This window comes from Desmodus rotundus, chromosome X (genome assembly GCF_022682495.2).
Source record: "Desmodus rotundus isolate HL8 chromosome X, HLdesRot8A.1, whole genome shotgun sequence".
Lineage (NCBI taxonomy): Eukaryota > Metazoa > Chordata > Mammalia > Chiroptera > Phyllostomidae > Desmodus > Desmodus rotundus.
In genome coordinates, this window is record NC_071400.1 from 35,632,198 (window position 1) to 35,652,431 (window position 20,234).

At 35.6% G+C, this 20,234-nt stretch overlaps 1 protein-coding gene across 4 annotated transcripts in view; it reads left to right on the forward strand.

The window, feature by feature from the left end:
* The window catches only part of DIAPH2 (diaphanous related formin 2), an 876,560-nt gene that overhangs the window by 261,375 nt on the left and 594,951 nt on the right, over nt 1–20,234 (forward strand). For all 4 annotated transcript variants that reach the window (XM_053916890.1, XM_053916891.1, XM_053916892.1 and 1 more), the window contains 3 exons: nt 1,390–1,494; nt 8,540–8,854; nt 9,974–10,088. In XM_053916890.1, coding sequence (XP_053772865.1) covers nt 1,390–1,494; nt 8,540–8,854; nt 9,974–10,088 — 535 coding nt within the window. The remainder of the gene's footprint in view (nt 1–1,389; nt 1,495–8,539; nt 8,855–9,973; nt 10,089–20,234) is intronic.

A 20,234-nucleotide genomic window follows, 5' to 3' on the forward strand; every position in this document is an offset into this window, starting at 1 on the left:
ATGTTGTGTGCTTCTCCTCAAAAGTACTAACAAACAAACACTGGGTAGAGGAAAACTGCACAGTGCGCTGGTATAGACGCCATGATTGAGAAGTGCTGGGAAGGTAACTTTTGGAGGGAGGATGGGAGTACAGAATCAGATAAATCTTAGCTGGGATATTAGTGAAGTGGGAAAAGCTCCATCTTCTCAGTGAACTAGGAAACAACAACATTTGCTGACTGAAGGATCTGGGTTGGGTTTGAAATTGAAAGAGATTAGAGAGGATTTGGACCTGCAGGTATAGGACAGTCTCCTAAGACTCAAGTAGAGATGAATTAAAGTTGATTCATCTCAAGTAGAGATGAATTAACTAAGTGTTTCAGGTTTGACCCAAACACTGTGATTGTCCAATTTGCTCACCCACCTTCTTCAGAGTTGAATCTAAGTGGCATTTTATCATTCGTAAAGGTCAACTCTATTGTAAAGATAAATATTTACTAGTGAACATACCTTTTTATTGTTTCACAGTCCCTAAGTACAATTTTATATGCTAAGTTATCACTCTTAAAGACAGACGTAACATCACTGGAATAATGTATAGATTCCTAAAATGGCTTGAAGTGATATCGACAGCAGGCAAATGTCCTATGGCTGGACATGAGCAGTATTCACTCTGCCTGTGCAGCCCTGCCTGGGGTAAGAGATGTGCAGGATGCAGTAAATGGATATTCACCATTCACGTGGTGTTTTGCTTAGGACACTTTAATGTAACCTTTTCTTTTCCCTCTTGCAACATTTTAGTCAAGCGTCTTAGTTAACCCCAGTGGAGGAGAATGCCATTGTGGCTTATATCATTCTGTCAGATTTCCAGGAGCACTGCTCTTTGGATGCTAGACAATTAAGATTACAGTTGAAATATTCTAATTTGTTTTAATGTACATCCAGTTGAACGTTCAAAAAAGTGCAATCTCTTTTCAAGATTAAATATAGTTAAGCAGTGGAAGTGCTTGATACATAATTGTTAAGTTTCATTGGCTAATTACATAAATTTCTAAGTATGGGATGAAATATTAAAAACATGAATAATTATAAAAACTGACATTCAATAACAGAAAAAAAAGATGTATTATATATGAAGATGGAGTCCTCAGTTCACCCTTTTGAAACTTTGTTTCGTATTTTTTCAGGAGTGAAAATGCTGGGTTGGGGGCATATTTCATCTACCACCAGAGCAATACCCCCCTCCCGCAGGGGTGCTCAATTGTCATGAAAATAATGAAGCTCTGATTTTTTTAGTGACATGGAATTCAGTGAAGCAAGAGACACTCCACTTATTTCATACTTAATGTTGTTTAAAGCTTTCTTAAAACTGTATTATTAAGTGTACATTTATGGTGGTGATCATTGCAGTTCGATGAAGAATTCACAGCTCGACAGGAAGCTCAAGCTGAGCTTCAGAAAAGAGAAGAAAAAATCAAAGAGCTTGAAACAGAAATCCAGCAACTTCGAACCCAGGTAATGAACCAAGATATAGACTTTCTGTCATGTCACAGTGAGTTCAGTGGTAGAAAATTAACTTGTTAGATGGAAGGAAAAATATGACCTGAACCAGACTTTTGACAGGTTCACATTTTCATTGAAATAACTAAAGATTTGATTTTCTAGGAAAATAAATTGTTTTAACACTGGGATAAAAATAAGGCATTCATTGCTTAAACTGTCCTGAATATACATAATGGAATATTATTACAAAAACAAAACCGTTCCTGAGATGAAATTTTCATGATAATTTGAAAAGTTAGATGGATACTATTATATTTTCTTTTAAAAATAATGTGGAAGTGTTCCTTAGGTTTAATAATCCCTAAAGCTTTTTGAACTCTCTTTAAATCTCAACTACCATAATTTCAAAACCTATCAACTTTTTTTACCTTTACATTTATATTTGCTGATGAAAAGATCCCATATATACTTAAAATATTAATTATGGTATTTAAACTTAAGAACTGATTAAATACTCTCAGCATATTTTATGTTTTAAATGAATATTAAGAAATGTAAGATAACTTCTTAACATAGTGGATGCTCAGGTGTTGGTTGATTGATAACACCTATTTCCATCAGTATACTGAAAAATGTCTTCAAAGTCATTTTTGAAAACTTCAGTTTTGAAAACTTCAAATGACCCAAGGTGGTGGCCTCTTCTTACCCTTAGCCTGTTTTACTCATGTATATTTGGTCATTTCTTTTCACTAAATTATTCCTTCTCTCTTTTTATTTTTATTTTTCTTTAGATTTTATTTTTATTTTTAGGGAAAGGGGAAGGGAGGAAAAAGAGGGAGAGAAACATCAATCAGTTGCCACTCACACACTCCGAAGCAGGGACCTGACCCTAAACCCAGGCATGTGCCCTGACTGAGAATTGAACTGGCAACCTTTTGGTTTGCAGGCTGGCACTCAATCCACTGAGCCACTCCAGCCCGGGTCTCTTTCTCTCTGTGTTTCTCTCCCTCTCACCCCTTCTATCTCTCTCTCTATTTGCTATCATCTGACTTCTCTTTTTACATCTCTGAGAACTTAGTTTTTCTTTGTTTTTGACTTACAAATGGTGATATTCCCCAATGTTCTATCCTTTGCTTTTTTTTCTCTGTATGTCTTTGTACTAATATCCCATTCAGTAGTATAATTCAAATATCACCTTTTAGAAGGTGTCAGGTCTCCTGAGTTTGTCTTATATTTCCAGCTCTTGATTATCTTTCCACATGAATGTTGAAATCAAACCAGCATAATCTCCATTCTTATTTGTTTAAATTTAGCATGATTTTTTTAATCAAGAAGCTAGAGGGTTTATTATTTTTATTTTTTTTATGGCCTTGTCCTTGTGCTACCACCTGACAATTTAACTGGTCATTGTTTTATGACATTTCTTTCTCCAACTTTTTTCCTTGCACTGAAACCCAGAACCACTCAGGGTCACTCTCATTGCATCCTGCCTCAAATATTACAATTGTTTCTTAACTTTTCTCCCTGCATATATTCTCTTCCTCCTCGGATTCATCCTTTTTGTCAGTGGCAAATTAATCTTTCTAAAATACTGCCCTGATTATTGTCACTCTAGGCTTTTAATATGTTCAATGGTTGCCTGTTGCATATACGATTAAATAAATATCTCCCTAGCAGGAGTTTGAAGGCCTTCTGTCATGGGTTCCCTTATCTCCCCTTTGCAGCTGACTCTCTCTGTCTGCTCCCCTAACTACAGCCACTGTTGCAGCTAAGTCACCTTTCCTCCCTTCGCATTTAGAATTTACTGTCTCCACACTTCTTCCCGTCAGCATTTCCCAGACATTAGTTACAGAGATGCTAATAGGTTTTTTCATGAGGAAAGCATTCCATAGTCTAATAAATTTGGTACACTTGAAATTCTCCTCTTGGAGGGTCAGAATATTCATTGTAATATTAAAGGTTCTGAGATGTCCTACATTGAAGAAACCTCTCCACCTCTTTTTCATGCAGCTTTCCCAAACTCATTTAAGCATGGAGCCCTTTATCTCAGACCATCTATTGAGCTTCATTGAGAAATGCTGATTTAATACTATTCTGTCAGAAATACCCTCCCTTGTTCATCTGTGCCTGCAAAACATATCCTGTCGGGATAATCTTACTAAAATATCATTTGGAAAGCTTCACCAAGAACTCCATTAAGGAATTTCTGTGGACATTTGTAAACCACTCCTTTCATAATTGTGTGCTTGCTTTGTTTCTTCTGCTGGAACATAAAGACTTTGAGAACAGTGTCTTTACTTATTCTTATTCAAGGCCCACCTGCACCTAGAACAGGGCCTTACAATTTCCTGAGTAGCTGCTTATTTATTATTAAATTAACTAATTTGTAAAAGTGCAGAGTCACACAGTACTTTCTAGCACATACAAACTTGTGTCAAATATTATTCATTTGCAGTATTTAATTCTCAATACTTTATTGTAGCCTAATTTAATTGTTCCTTTCCTAATTGTTCATTGGAGGGAATAAAAGGGCTGATATAAATTGATTTTTAAAGGCTGGTGGCATTTAATATAAATGTTTGAGATGCTTTATTAAATTTGTGAAATATGTGTTTAATGAGTAACATCCTGTTTGAAAATAGTAGTAGAATTTTAGTGGTTGCACATGTATCATATCATAAATATCAGCTAATAGAGGCAAAATTTAATGTTTACAAACCTGTATTACCTTAATTTTGCTGTCTTTTTAAAGTATATTTGATTGATTATGCTATTACAGTTGTCACATTTTTTCTCCCCTTTCTCCCACTCCTCCCTACAACCACCCACACTCCAGCATTCCCCCACTTTAGTTCATGTCCATGGGTCGTGCATATAAGTTCTTTGGCTTCTCCATTTCCTATGCTATTCTTATCCTCCCCCTGTCTATTTTGTACCTACCATTTATGCTTCTTATTCCCTGTACCATTTTCCACATTCTCCTCCTTCCCCTCCTTTCTGAGAACCCTTCACGTGATCTCCATTTCTGTGATTCTGTTCCTATTCTAGTTGTTCACTAGGTTTTGTTTTTGTTTTTTAGGTTCAGTTGTTGATAGTTGTGAGTTTGTTGTCATTTTACTGTTCATAGTTTTTGATCTTCATCTATTTTTTAGATAAGTCCCTTTAACATTTCATATAATAAGGGCTTGGTGATGATGAACTCCTTTAACTTGACCTTATCTGGGAAGCACTTTATCTGCCCTTCCATTCTAAATGATACCTTTGCTGGGTAGAGTCATCTTGGATGTAGGTCCTTGCCTCTCATGACTTGGAATACTTCTTTCCAGCCCTTTCTTGCCTGCAAGGTTTCTTTTGAGAAATCAGCTGACAGTCTTATGGGAACTCTTTGTAGGTAACTGTCACCTTTTCTCTTGCTGCTTTTAAGATTATCTCCTTCTCTTTAATCTTGGATAACTTAATTATTATGTGCATTGGGGTGTGCTTCCTTGGGTCCAACTTCTTTGGGACTCTCTGGGCTTGCAGGACTTTTTGGAAGTCTGTTTTCTTTAACTAGATTAGGGAAGTTTTCCTTCATTATTTGTTCAAATAAGTTTTCAATTTCTTGCTCTTCCTCTTGTCCTTCTGGCACCCCCATGTTTCCAATGTTGGAGAGCTTAAATTATCCCAGAGGTTCCTAAGTCTCTTTTCATTCTTTTGCATTCTTGTGTCTTCATTCTGTTTCAGTTGGATGCTTATTTCTTCTTTTTGTTCCAAATTGTTGCTTTGAGTCCCAGTTTCCTTCCTGTCACTGTTGGTTCCCTGTACATTTTGCTTTATTTCACTTTGTGTAGCCTTCATTTCTTCCTTCATTTTGCAGCAGAGCTCAATTCTGTGAGCATCCTGACTACCAGTGTTTTGAACTCTGCATCAGATAGGTTGTCTATCTCCTTGTCATTCAGTTCTTTTTCTGGAGTTTTGATCTGTTCTTTCATTTGGGCCATATTTCTTTGTGTCTGGGCACCTGTTAATGTGGTAAGGGGTATAGCCTTAGGTATGCCCCAGGACAGGCAACCCTCTGCTGCAGTGTGGCACTGTATGTGGGGGAAGGGCGAGAGACGGAACAATGCCACTTGCTTGGCTTTCTCCCCACTTTCTTTAAGTTCCTTCTCTTCCTTTGCTTCCCACAAGCAGATTGTGCCCTTTCATATGCTGATTTGCAGGTAGGTGGGTTTGTGTACCTTCTAGGACCCTGTGGGCCTCTCCAAGGAACTCTCCTGTGAGGCTGGGAGTTTCTCCTGCGACCATGACCCCCACAGATTTTTTATAGCCTAGGGTTTTGAGTCTTTAGTTTCCTGCCCTGAGATCCTGAGTTTTGCAGTCTGTCTCCCTCCTGTGTTGTTCCTCTCAGCTTGTCTGCGCACAAATGTGGTCCACTAGCTACTGCCTTGCTTGCCTCGGTCCTCCAGCTGCCACCTTGCCATGTGTCCTCTCCACCCCGGCTGCCCATCTCCGCCCCTCCTACATTCCTGCCTACACCTCCATCTTTGTAGGAACTTAATTTTGCTGTCTTGAGATAAAAATCGAATACACATTTACCTTTCAAATTATTTAACAAATCAATTTATACATACATTTGTAGGGTAATTACTAATTTCCCAAACTTTAAAAAAATATTTTAATTCTACCCAGAATTTCTTTGACCTCCATCAAGATTTTAAAAATCATGTTGTTTTCTATCACTTTGCTGCATTAAAATAAAATTAAAAGAATTTCACATATTTTGCTCCTATCTTCTTCATTCTTCCTAATCTAAGGGAGGATTGCATTACACTAAAGGATTTTCATTTGTTCTGTGTATGAACACTTTAGTTGTATGTATGTGAATACACATGTAAACATTTATATATGGGAACAAAATATATGGATAATGCACATTGAATAATATAAAAACATTTTCATGTTTACCCATGATATATCCATGATTTTTAACTTTCAATAATCTTATAGATAGAGCAGCCCTTTATATTGGTTATTCCAAAAATATGCTTCAAAAATATGCTTCACTTTTTATTTTGTAAAGATATTTCTAAGTTTATTCAGCACAATTAAATAGTCCAAGTAGGAAATTCATAGTATTAGTGAAGATAAGAAGACTTGCTCTCTAGGTAAAACATCACTATATCAAGAAATTTCATTGGTTTTAAACCTTTCATTCAGTTAATCTAGAGTCATACCTTGATTACAGATGTTTGTTGATCAGAATCAGTTTCTTAGACATGTTTTTAATAAATAGCTTTACTTCTATATTCATTTATTTTTGAAAGTAAATCATTTCAATTAGTAATTATTTGAAAAATCAGATACAAATTAATCACCAAAAAAGCAGGTAATATGGAATGCTATTTTCTCTTTCATTTGTCATTCCTCATTTAAAAAATGAGTTCGAAGTTACTTCCTGGAAGTAGTACAAGTTATACTCTCCGCATAATCCAATCTGAGTGCCTCAGTTCCCCTCATGGCGGTGAGACCCATGCGTCCAGGGGCAGTCTGCCGCAGTGGGGTGAGGACTGCATTAGGTACGAGAACCACATTCAAATCTTAATCACATTTCAGACTGTATGACCTTTGATTAGTCATTTAACATTTTTGCAGTTACAGTTTTGTCATCCATGAGCAGTGTGTTAATGGTAAGATAAAAATGTCCTACCTACATTACAGGGTTATAATAAGAATGACAAGAAATAATACAGGGTCCGGCAGATGTAAGGCTTGCTTGAGTGTGCTATTGTTCTGTTACAGAATTACATGCTTATGATTTTATAATAAAATATTTTGTAATAAAAAGGGGCATTATTTGTGCTGGATCCTATAGATGTAAAAATGTTGATGAACATTTATTAATAGGGAAATGGGTGTTACTATTAATTATTGGTATTAGAAGACAGTTAAGTTACTGGTACTCTGAGACTCTGTGTAAAGTTGATTGTCCTTAAGGGAATCAAATGTATGACCTTTTAAGTATTAATTATCTCATATTCAAACTAACTAGTCTGATAGGTCTAAGCCATATACGAGGTCTGTCTAGAAAAAGTCCAGACATTGTTAATATAATGAGAGTGGTTTGCGCAACATCAATATAACCTGGCAGCCAAGGAGAGTGGACTGGAAGGCACATGTGTGAACAATGACAACTCCACTGTATTAGTCAGTGGGGGCAGTAGACACTGTTGAGTGAGCATGTGTACTGTGTGGTCATCACATACAAAATGACTGAGTGAGTAGAGCAACGAATCTGCATCAAATTTTGCATTAAGCTTGAATATCCCTCCACTGAAACTATTTGGATGACTCAGAAGGCTTTCAGGGATGATGCAATGAGTGCAGAGATAAAATATGATGAAAATGATCATATCTCTGGACAACTGATGATTGGCAACTACATCATGCGTCATGTGGGGTGCAGAGTTTTTGGTGAAACATCATATCACTCAGGTGACTCAGCCCCCCTACAACCCAGATTTGGTGCCCCACAAGTTCTGGCTTTTCCCAAAATTGAAATCACCTTTGAAAGGAAAGAGATTTTTCAGACCATCGATGAGGTTCAGGAAAATATGACGGGGCAGCTGATGGTGATTGGGAGAAGTGTGTGAGGTCCCGAGGTGCCTACTTTGAAGGGGACTGAGGCGTCATTGTCCTATGGACAGTGTTTCTTGTGTCTTCTTCAATAAATGTCTCTTTTTTTATATTATGTGGCTGGATACCTTCTGGACAGAACTCATATAATACTTCTTTGCATATAGTTATATTGAGAGGTGATTGTTTTTATTAACTTTGGGGAGGGTTTCACAAAATCTTTCAGGGTGATTGTTAGCATGAGTGTTAGCAAAATTAGTCAATGTCCAGAATTTATAATGCTTACCAAACATCTGTGCAACTCTTTTTCATGTACTGTTAAGCCCTTAGGTATTGCTCAGTGAAATAAAGTGCTTATAATCTTAAAGCACAGATGTCTCCTGATAAGTTTTATTTGCTGCAATATTTTACTACAAACATTTAAACATTTTTTTTAATCTTTCAGGGAAGTGGATTCTCAGGTGTATCAGGAATTCCAGGCCCTCCTCCACCACCTCCATTGCCAGGTGGTGGGCCACCCCCACCACCACCTCTACCAGCACCATCTCTACCTGCAGGAGGTCCCCCTCCTCCTCCTCCTTTACCTGGAATAGCTGGTGGTATACCACCACCACCACCTTTGTTTGGAGGACCTCCTCCACCACCTCCCCTCGGAGGAGTTCCTCCTCCCCCGGGAGTACCAATTGATCTGCCTTATGGAATGAAGCAGAAGAAAATATATAAACCTGAGGTCCCCATGAAGAGAATCAATTGGTTAAAGGTAATCTTACAACTTGAGGTTTTTGGCTTTGTCTAGCTGTAGACTACCATTTGGGGAAATGACTCATCTAAGAACATACAGTGATATCTGACAGTATCTGCATAATAAATTGTTTTGACCAGGATAATGGTTAAATCAGTTTTAAAGTTAAGTATATACTTAAAGCTTTTTCCATAAAACTAAATGAGAATAAATGGTTCTAGAATATACAGTGCATTTTAAAAAAGCAGGAACAATCTACCAAATGGTTGGGTTCAAACGCTGTTGGTTCAGTCATTTGTGTGTATGAATGCAATGATAAGTTAATTTAGCAATTTAACATACAGTGTAATGATACGTAGGAATCACAAAGCATCATGATATCCTGGAAAATGTACAGTTCTAATCTTGGGTTTCAGTGTAGTGGCTAAGAGCATAGTTCTCTGGAGTTACAGTGCCTGGGTTTAAATCCCATCTTTGCTATATATTAGTTTGTGCAGCCACGTAAGCTTTCTGGGGCTCAGTTTCCACATGTGTAACATGGAGATTGTAGCTCCCACCTCAAAGAATTGTTGTGGGGATTAGATTAGATTAGTTGATATATGCAAATAAACTATTATTATGGTTATTGCCTTCAATCTAGTCAGTAAACATGGGGACTTCATATTTCTGAATCTCAGTTTCCCCATTTTTTTTAAGTTTCAAATTCATTTTCTTTTTTTTAAATTTTTATTGTTATTCAATTACAGTTGTATGCCTTTTCTCCCCATCCCTCCACCCCACCAGTTTCCCCATTTTTAAAAATCCTGGAATAAGAAGAGTGTATGTGAGTTGGGGAGGAATTTACTAAATTATTTTTAATATTCATTCCAGTAGAAGATTTTTATTATCAGGGAAAGATTTTTTTTAATGTAATTTGTGATATGCGATTGCTATCATATACCTTTCTATATACTAATAGAATTCTGTGCCTTTCCCAATGAATATTTACTTAAAAAGTGTTATTTGGATAGGTCCTAAAGTTGATTTCATAGGTAAATGAATAAAGGAACTGTCATTCAACATTGGTTAAAGTGAATTCTTGAAAAATTGAATATTAAGTAATATTTTCGAAACTTATGTTTCTTATTTTTATTTCAGATTGAACCAAGAGAATTGTCTGAGAACTGTTTCTGGTTAAAGGTTAAGGAGGACAAGTTTGAAAATCCAGATCTCTTTGCAAAATTGGCACTGAATTTTGCTACCCAGATAAAAGGTATATTTTACTTTTTTAAAATATAAATTCTTTATTCTGATATATTGAAGTCATTGCTTTACTGAAATTTCTACTAATGTATAAATGTGTCATCCTTCCACAGTGGGCAGAGTCAAACATGAGTAGATTAATACATTAACTGTATTTACCTAGCAACTAAAGAAGGTAGCTCTTTTCCCATTTAGTTTTTTTTACATAAATATTATTCATCTGAAAATATAGGTTTTATTTTTATTATTTAATATGTGTTACTCATCTATTCTAAAGGTATCATTTTTAAAATAATATAATAATACTAATGGCTTAAAGGTTTCATGAAATTGGAATGATGTTGATGCCATGGGGCTTAAATCGTCTTTCTTGTTAAATTTGTACTACTGATCAGTTTGGTTTCCTAAGAAATTTTATAATTCCTATAAGCAGATTTTCTGGAATAATATCAAAATCTGGTACCTAATAAGTCTATTTTACTGATTGCATAATAGAGTGCCTTGTTTATGATTAGATCTTTAGGCTTTTATGAATGTCACTCATAAATTCTGTGCTATAGAGGTTAACTTCTCAGTCTTTTAATGAAACATTGTGGTTTCTGAATTTTCAATAGTTTATATTACCATTTCTGTTTTACTTGTTATTGCATAATTTATAGTTTAGTTAAGCATAGAATTTTTTTCAGTATGAATGAGTCTTTACAACTAAGAAATTGATGTATTCCATATTCCCATGCCCTTGGGATTAGCACCTTTATCATTCCTCACTACATGCCCTAGCATGTGAAAATGTAAATTTTGGAAGATTCAGAGACAGGGAGAGGGAGAGGGCTGGAGAGGGAGAGGGAAACAAAGAGAAATGACTCCTTTTTAGCCCTTGTATCACATCCTGCACACTGGAGGTGCCTGTGCTATATTTTTTGTTCCTTGTAAATTGAAGTTCACATACACAGTGAAATCTGTGGTGATTATTCTGAAGATTTTTGACATTTAAAAAAATTTCTGTCATTAGGTCTTTTTTTTCCTTCTTCTTTGCTACAGTAGACCTCACATTTAAAGGGTTTCTCAAGGACTCCAGAGAATACTATTTATTTTAAACTGTGTTTAAAATTGAACATGTAAAATGTGCTTGTGTTAAGGTATTCATATCATAAAAAAGAAAGAAAGATGTATGGTAAACATAACCCTTCAAATCCACACTTACAGCTTCTTCCCCAGAGAAAACCACTCTTACTAATTTGTCACATTGCCTATGACAAATAGTCTATGCCTCCAGAGCATATGTATATTTCTCTTTTTTGTTTTTGGTTTTTTTTTTAACTTACTGCTGTTTTCACTTTATGTCCTTGGATATTATTCCATAGCAGCTTCTGTTTATGTCCTGTGTTCTTTTTATATACTTAATAGAATTCTGTGGTCTGGGCCTATTTTAATTTATTTAAGCAGTTCCCTGCTAATGGATATTTATATTAGTTCAAATCTTTCACTATTTCAAGCAACGCTTCAGTGAACATGCACCTGCATATACCTTTGTACATGTGGGCTCTATCTGTAGGGTAAATTCTAGTAGTGAAATTTCTACGTAAAATGTTGCATACATTTATAATTTTGATCGATATTACCAAAATGACTTCCAAAGAGTTTGTGTCTATATATAGTGCCACTGAAAATTTATATGAGTTCCCACGACTTTTGTCCATTGCAGAGGTTTAAATAGCAAATCCATCTCATAATTTTTACTTCTTAAATTAGTAGTGAAGTTAAGCAGCTTTTCTTCTGTTCGTAGGCAGTTTTAATTTCTTTTTTCTGTGAACGTTTCCCTATACTTCTTTGTACATTTCATATTGAGCACTTGCTGTTTTACTTATTGATGTATTTGTATTGAATCCCACAAGAATCATGGGTTTCATAAAATTGTAGTGTTAGTCTGGACCTTAGAAGCGAGTCTTTATTTTACCAATGAAGAAAATGTAGTTTGAAACGTAGAGGTAGCTAGAAAACTCATTGGGGGATTTCTAAAAGTAGTGTGGCACAGTGTGGGGAAAGCCAGAGAGAATCGAGTTACGCATCCTTGCGTCCCAGCTGTGATAACTCTGAGACTGAAGTTTCTCAGCCATAAAATGAGTAGAGTAATGTTTACCTGATACTGTTGTGAGAATTAAATAAGGTTATACATTTAAAGCACCCAGCACAGTGCTTAGCGTAGCAGGCACTCAATAAATATTAATTCCCTTTCCCCTTTCATTTAACAGGGTATGTGTATTTTGTTTTAGTTATTGACACTTAACACCACTGTTAATTCAGCAAGAGAATTTCCTGCTCTTCAGAGAAGAAGTATTTGATGGACCCAGTCAATTACAATAGAAGCAATTCTTACTGTGACTGCTAAAATCTAGTCAAACCAAAGTAAAACTGAACAAAAATTGTATAAAGGCGCTCATGTACCCACTGCTCAGAGTACTGCATTTCCATTCCTGTGAGCTCTGACTCTCTGGGTTTTCTAAGCAATGCTACTGCTGCTTCTCTAATTTTGAATATTTGGGTACAAATGAGGTCAGGAACACCTTTCTCTACCATCACTTTTACTAAGATTTATTCCTGAAGGGATATTTAAAGGAACAATTAAGCATCATAGCATAGTCTAGATATGTATAATATATCCAAAATACATTTTAATGATACCAAACTGCCATTCATTTTAATAAAACTTAGTAACTATTGATTTATCTTACTGTAATAGCTGAAGTTCTTTGTCATTTCCAGGGCTTTGATTTATGATTTGGTCAATAGGTGGGAGGATCAGTGTAAGAAATTAGCAGGAGGCTCTGGCTGCAGTGAACCATACTGCCCCCAGGGTCCTAGCTCCTGGGCATCACTTACTTCCCTATTCAGCATTCAGCAGTTTGCCAGTCACTCAGCTGAGTTCAGGAAGGAGCCATGCAATCAATGCTTCTTTTTTTTTCTTATTTTCTTTTTTAATTTTTGTTCAAGCACAGTTGTCTCCATTATAACCCCCTACCCTCCCTGCCCTACCCACCCCCACCTCCCACCCTCGATCCTACCCCTTTTGTCCTTGTCCATGGGTCCTTTGTACACGTTCTGTGACTTGATCTTTCCCCTTCTTTCCCCTGTTATCCCCCTGCCTCCTCCCTTCTGGTTACTGTCACTTTGTTCTCTTATTTCAGTGTCTTTGTTTCTATTTTGCTCACTTGTTTGTTTTGTTGATTAGGTTCTACTTATATGTGAGATCATATGGTATTTGTCTTTCACCACCTGATTTATTTCAGTTAGCATAATGCTCTCCAGTTCCATGCATGCTGTCTGGAAGGGTAGGAGCTCCTTCTTTTCTTCTGCTGTGTAGTATTCCATCATATAAATGTAGCACAGTTTTTTGATCCACTCATTTTACTGATGGGCACTTATGTTGTTTCCAGCCCTTGGCTATTGTAAATTGTGCTGCTATGAACATTGGGGTGCATAGGTTGTTTTGAATTGGTGTTTCAGTATCCTTGGGGTATAATCCCAGCAGTGGAATTGGTGTTTCTAATACCTATTTCTAAAGCTCTTAGACCCAGTGTCCTAAAACCTCTTAGAATTTCCTCATACTGCAAAGGGTTTGGAGAGCTCACATCTCTTTTACCTGAATTCATTGTAAGAAGAAGAAAATGTTTAACTTTGGAGTTTAAATTAAGGATGTTTAATTTACTTATTTAAAGTTGTTTCTGATCACCAAATAGAAAGTTTTAAAATACACTAGTTCTCGTAGCTATAATGTTTAAATGTGCAAATATTTAGTATGAGGAAGTACCATTAAATTATACTTTCTATTTGAATTACTTATTCTTAGGGTTGTAGAGAAATTTATTTTTAATTTTCTATTATAAACCAAATTCTTTTTTTAGGATAGAATGAACTTCTCATTGTATTTAATTTCTATTTGTAGAGTCCTCAGCAAGGTACTATAATAAATGGGAGGGAAAGAAAAGAATAAGGCTTGTTTCTGGATGGGGGAGCTCATCATGTAGCAAGGGGGAGAGGAAGAGGTGCACTTCATTTAATGAAGTTGTATTAAATGTCGACATTCATATTTTTAAGAAGCCATAGCAGCACCAAGGAGAAATAGTAAATTTTGTGTAAGGCAAATGGAGATCCTAGAGGTGTGGTATTATTTGAGTTGGGCCTTGATGTGTAGGTAGATTTTCCATGGAGGAAGAAGGAAACAAGGCATTCTAGATGAAGAACACTATTAGCAAAGTAATGGAGGGAGGAGGTGAAGCGCTTGCTATGTTGAAAGGACAGCTTGTTCAGTTGGGATTAGGAGTGAAGGTGGTGGAGTGAACTGCACATTGAGGAAATGGGGTTTATTCTTTAATTGTTAAGGGCCCAATAATTCGATGAGTAACCATTGAGCAGGTGTTTGGCCAACAGATAGGTGATGGGAATTCACAGATAAGTGATGGTGAATAACTACCAGTAGGCTAGGCCAGATATGGTGATATCCAGACCAGTACAAATTCTTAATCTGTAATGTCTCTTCTAGTTCCCAAATCCTGTGTTCTCACACTTAAAATATTTAGGTTCTTCTTATAAGCCATAATGATGCTGTATGACAAAGTGTATCTCAAAATGATCTCTGCATTAATGGAAAAATATTTTATATATATTAAAGACAACTAGAAAAGACCCTATTAGAACTTTTGAATATACATCACATATGCATATGTTGGAATTTGTTCTGGTTTTGTTGTTTGAATCGAGGATATTTGCCAGCATAGAAACTTGAACACTATAATAATGGTGTCATTTTCTTTAAAATTTTATAGTAATTACAGGTACCATTGATATTATATAAGAATTAAAGTAATGATGGATAATGTGAACTAAACTTGAAATAATAATAAAATATGTAGGTTATAACTTCTAATTAGAATTTCTAGGGTTCTCTAGAGGCTTCAGGAAGAAGAAAGGAAGTGTGTATGGAAGTTGTAAGCAATTCTTGGTTTTAATGTTGCTTGGAGGAAATATGAGAAGTAAACATGAGAGGTTAATACAATTTACCTTCCTCAATAATATATTTCTATTGCACAATTTAGCTTTAATTATAACAACAGAAAATTGAGGTGTTATAAATATTTCAGATCCGTATGTGTCATTTTGCATTGCTTGAAATATTGGGCATAACTTCAAAATTATGGTGGAGCTGAGTTTGAAGATGTATTTCCTCTATGATCATATTTTAAATTGTGTTTCTTAGTCTTAGAATCAACTGGCTGCTTTGAAAGATACCTACTTTTGTTTGATGGATTAATACAGTTTCCTATCTGTAGTAAAGCAACTGAAAAAACAAGAGAGTAGCAAACTCTAATTCATCTCTGCCTTCATAATATAGAAATTCTTGCAATTGACTTGAAAATAATCAGATGTCAGTCCGAGAGCACACACCCACTGTAAGATTGTGTGTGCTAAAGCACCCTGAGAGACTGGTGTCCTAACAAATAATTTGTCATCTTGAGGACACAAGATGCATCCTTTGTAGTGCAAGCTTTAATATAGAGAGAGAATAAACCAAAAAGACTTAAGAATCAAGAAGGCAGGCAACAAAAAACCCACATACCTGTATATAATTTTGTCATTTTATTATTTTTGAACATAGTAAAATTATAATGAATACAGTATTCTGGATACAAGTGGAATACCACTAGGTAAGAACTGTATTTGCCTAAGAAGTCTATGACAGCATGGATTCAGATAACCAAGGTATGAGATAGCCACTTCACTCTTCACATTGTAGTCAGTGCTGGCCAGAAGCTACAGCAATTTCTTTTAGGCTAAGATTTTCAATGAAATTATAGAATGAATCTACTACTTAATGAAGGTGATATGTACTCCTTTAAAGGCAGTCAGGGCGAATCAATCCACGGAGAGCCCTTACAAAGTCTAAGCACCGAATGAATTTTTGTAACTTTCACTTGGGGCTACCTTAAGTTATCTTTTGTTTTAATGTGCTTTCCATGAACACATACAAATGCTTTCAGGCAAAAGTTTTACCATGGAACCTTCTGCTTAGAGATCTTGCCAAATGTTACTTACAATAGTTTCTAAGCAGTGAATATTCAGATCAATCCCAAGCCAATACTTCATTGGTTACAATGCTAAGATTGAAAACATTGTCTTTGAAGTTTTCTGGTCCCTGAAAAGTTAGTAGAACCAGATGCATTAACTGGAAGTAGTATTTGTCCAGAAAGGAAAGTCTTACCCAAATATGGTAATGAATGAAATAACTATTCAGGCTGTCATACGTAATCTTTGTAGATTTCCACCCTGTAAGAAATGATTACAGTGTCCTTCAGGCTTGCTGTATGCCCCTTAGAATAAAAAGAAACCAGCAAGGAATTTAACATTGCAGTTACCTGGGAACTATTTACTAAAGTGAAATTCTGGAAGACATACTACTGCACTTCGAGAGAACACTATTAACAGATACTCATGTGTTGAAGAAGGCAGTTTATAAAGAAAACATTGCAAATCTTATGTTCATGCATACAACTTATAAGATAGAAAATGGTATTCTTCCAAATAGTATAGCATCACACTAACACTATATAGTTAAGCTTGAAAGCTTCACACACAGCCACTACACCTCACAGCAGTATATACCTGAGATAGTCTCTTTGTCACCTGGCATATGCCAACCATGGCTTCACAGACTTGTACGTTGGAGCAGGCCAAACATTCTGCTTTATCTACATAACTATGTGACAAAGTTAACCAGTTGCAGGAAACGAAAAGTTTTATAATCAAGTAAAGAAACACATTAAACCTCCACAATAGGATAAAAAATGCTTCGAAGGACATGATATAATCCTAACAGGAGGATGGACCATGCCTGTAGATATTATAAGTACGTGGGAATAGTTTGGAGCCTGGCAAAATACATTAAGATATATGGACCTAAATGATCATCAAATGTATAATAACTACTAGAAACTGAAATGTGAATTATCGGTGTTTCTCCAGCGGAATGCCATCTAATTGATAGCTTAGGGCTATTGAAAGCTGTTCTGCCATTACAGGTTTGCAGTCAGTGCAAATTAATACCCGAACTATAGGGAGCAGCCTGAATCAAATGGAATTTTGAAAAATTACAATGACTGCATATATAAACTTATTTTTGTATTCTGAAAGTAGTGCTATAAAACTCAATTATTTTCCCAGCTGCTTAGACTTTCTACCATCATAGATAATTCACACTAACAACAATAAAAAGAATAATAAAAAAAATAAAATGCTTCCACTATAGAAAAAAACCCCCATGGTTTCCTACCAGTTCTTTACTAGAGGAAGTAAAAGCAAAGTACATGTTGGTCTCCTGCCCCTTTGTCAAATACGAATTGACCATAGAGACATGGGTTTATTTCTGGTCTCTGTTCTGTTTCACTGATCCCTGTGTGTCTGTTCTTATGCTGGTACCAGACTCTTTTGATTACCATGGGCTTAGAGTATAGTTTGATATCAGGTGTTGTGATCCCTCCTACTTTGTATTTTAAAACCTCATCTCATTTAGTCCCAATCCTAGATGCTATTATTATGCTTTTATGGGAGAAGAAACTGAGGCTATGGGAGATTCGGCAATGTCTTGTTTACATAGCTAGTAAGTGGCAAAGCTGAGTTTTGAACCCAGGTTTGTTTTTAATCAGTTACTTCCCCATGTTGTAACATTGACTTTTAATGGCTTTTATGCCCTTAGTAGTTTGTGCATTTTGTGGCATGGTTTAACTTATTCCTTTTTAATGCTGTAGTTTGACATATGTTATATTATCTTGTGAAATGTGTAATTCTATTATCCTGGCACTGAAGTTAGTTCTTTAGAGCTTAAACCACAGCTAGGACATTGTACCTTCATGGAAAGGAATAAGATTATTTCTTTCTGTGACTCAGATTTTGAAAGGCATTTTCTGCATAGTATCTATTAACTATAAAGCATTGCTACGTGACTTGCCGTCTGTCTCTTCTAATAATCAATGAAGTAACGTAGTCTTCATGTCATTAGGCATTTGATAATGATTTGTTTTTTAAGTATATTTTATTGATTATGCTATTACAGTTGTCCCATTCTTTTTTCTCCCCTTTATCCCCCTCTGCCTGGTACCCCCATTTTCTCCACCACTCCCTCCCCCTTAATTCATGTCCATGGGTCGTACACATGAGTTCTTTGGCTTCTCCACTTCCTATGCTGTTCTTAACCTCCTCTGTCTATTTTGTACCTGCCATTTATACTTCTTATTCCCTGTACCTTTTCCCCCATTCCCCCCTCCCCCTCTCTGTTGATAACCCTCCGTGTGATATTCGTTTCTGTAATTCTGTTCCTGTTCTAGTTGTTTGCTTTATTTTATTTTTTTTAGGTTCAGTTGCTGACAGTTGTGAGTTTGTTGTCACTTTACTGTTCATATTTTTGATCATCTTTTTCTTAATTAAGTCCCCTTAACATTTCACATGATAAGGGTTTGGTGATGATGAACTCCTGTAACTTGACCTTATCTGGGAAGAACTTTATCTGCCCTTCCATTCTCAGTGAAAGCTTTGCTGGGTAGAGTAATCTTGGATGTAGGTCCTTGCCTTTCATAACCTGGAATACTTCTTTCCAGCCCCTTCTTGCCTGCAAGGTCTCTTTTGAGAAATCAGCTGACAGTCTTAGGGGAATGCCTTTGTAGGTAATTCTGATAAGGATTGATTAATATATATGGGATTTGTAAAGTAATGAAATCAGACTTTCATGAGGCTCCTTTGAGGTTAGCTTCACAAAATTATAGACACCTTATATTATGTTAATATGACATTATTTTAGCTGTGAGTTAGTGAGCTCTCCTGTTTCAGTAATTTAGACACAATAACAGGTGTTCAGTTGATAGCATTTACAATTCACACAGATACTCATTTATATTTAGAATTATTGTTCTAGCTAAATTAGTGTTATTTTGGCAAGCAGAAATTATTTACATTGAAATTCGGTGGACACTTTTAACACAGCTATATAAAACTACAAAGATTTATGCTTTATTCCAACTCTATACTAATTGCAGTTAAACCAGTTCTAAGTAGTAAGAATACGAGGTTTCTCTGATTTGTTTAAGAAATATACTCAATTTAGAGAAGTTTAAATCTGGTAGCTTTTCTGAGTCATTGTGTGTAAGTAATTCCTTTAATCAATTAGTCCTTCTTTGTGAGAGTAAATTTAATTCTTTCTTTTTAAGAGGTTATTCAGTAGTATCTGGTTGTTAGTTAGCTTCCCCTAATTTTAAACTATGTTTTTGGTATTATTATTTTCATTATTATAATTTTTATTTGTTATTTTTGTTTTGCTTTTTTATTATTTTTCCAGTTCTATCATGATATAATTGACATAAAGTTATATAAGTTTAGGGTGTGTAACATAATAATATTGTGTATTGAATACCACAATAAATTTAGTGGATATCCCTTACCTCATAGAGTTATAATTTCTTTTCCTCCTGATGGAAACTTTTAAGGTTTACTCTCTTAACTTTCAAATATATACCGCAGTACCGTTAACTATAGTCATCACGCTGTACATGTGTTACCAGAACTTATTTATCTTATAACTGAACGTTTGTACCTTTTGACCACTTTCAACCAGTTCCCCTAATGTGAATCCCCTCGCCTCTGGCAACCACAAATCTTATCTCTGTTTCTATGATGATATCTTGATTTTAAATCAGTGTTTAACATCCGGTAAGGTAGGTGTGCCAAATGAGTGATATAAATTTTATTAGGTGCCCTGAAGATACTACATGGGAGATGACCCAAGAAATTAAAAATATAATCTAAAAGTATAAGTTCCATTTTAACACATGCTTTTAGGAATATATTTGCCCTTGAAAACAGGTTCACATTTTTGTCCATGACCATTATGTTGGAAGAATTCTAACTTTTAATTTTATTGTTGTTGATAATGCTATCTATACCAATGTAACATATTACCTTAAAAATTAACCAGCTTATAAGAATACACATTTATTGTAAATTGTGCTGCTATGACGGTGAGGGAGAAATACCATATGATCTCACCTTTAACTGGAACATAATCAACAGAAGAAAAAAGGACACAAAATATAACCAGAGACATTGAAGTTAAGAA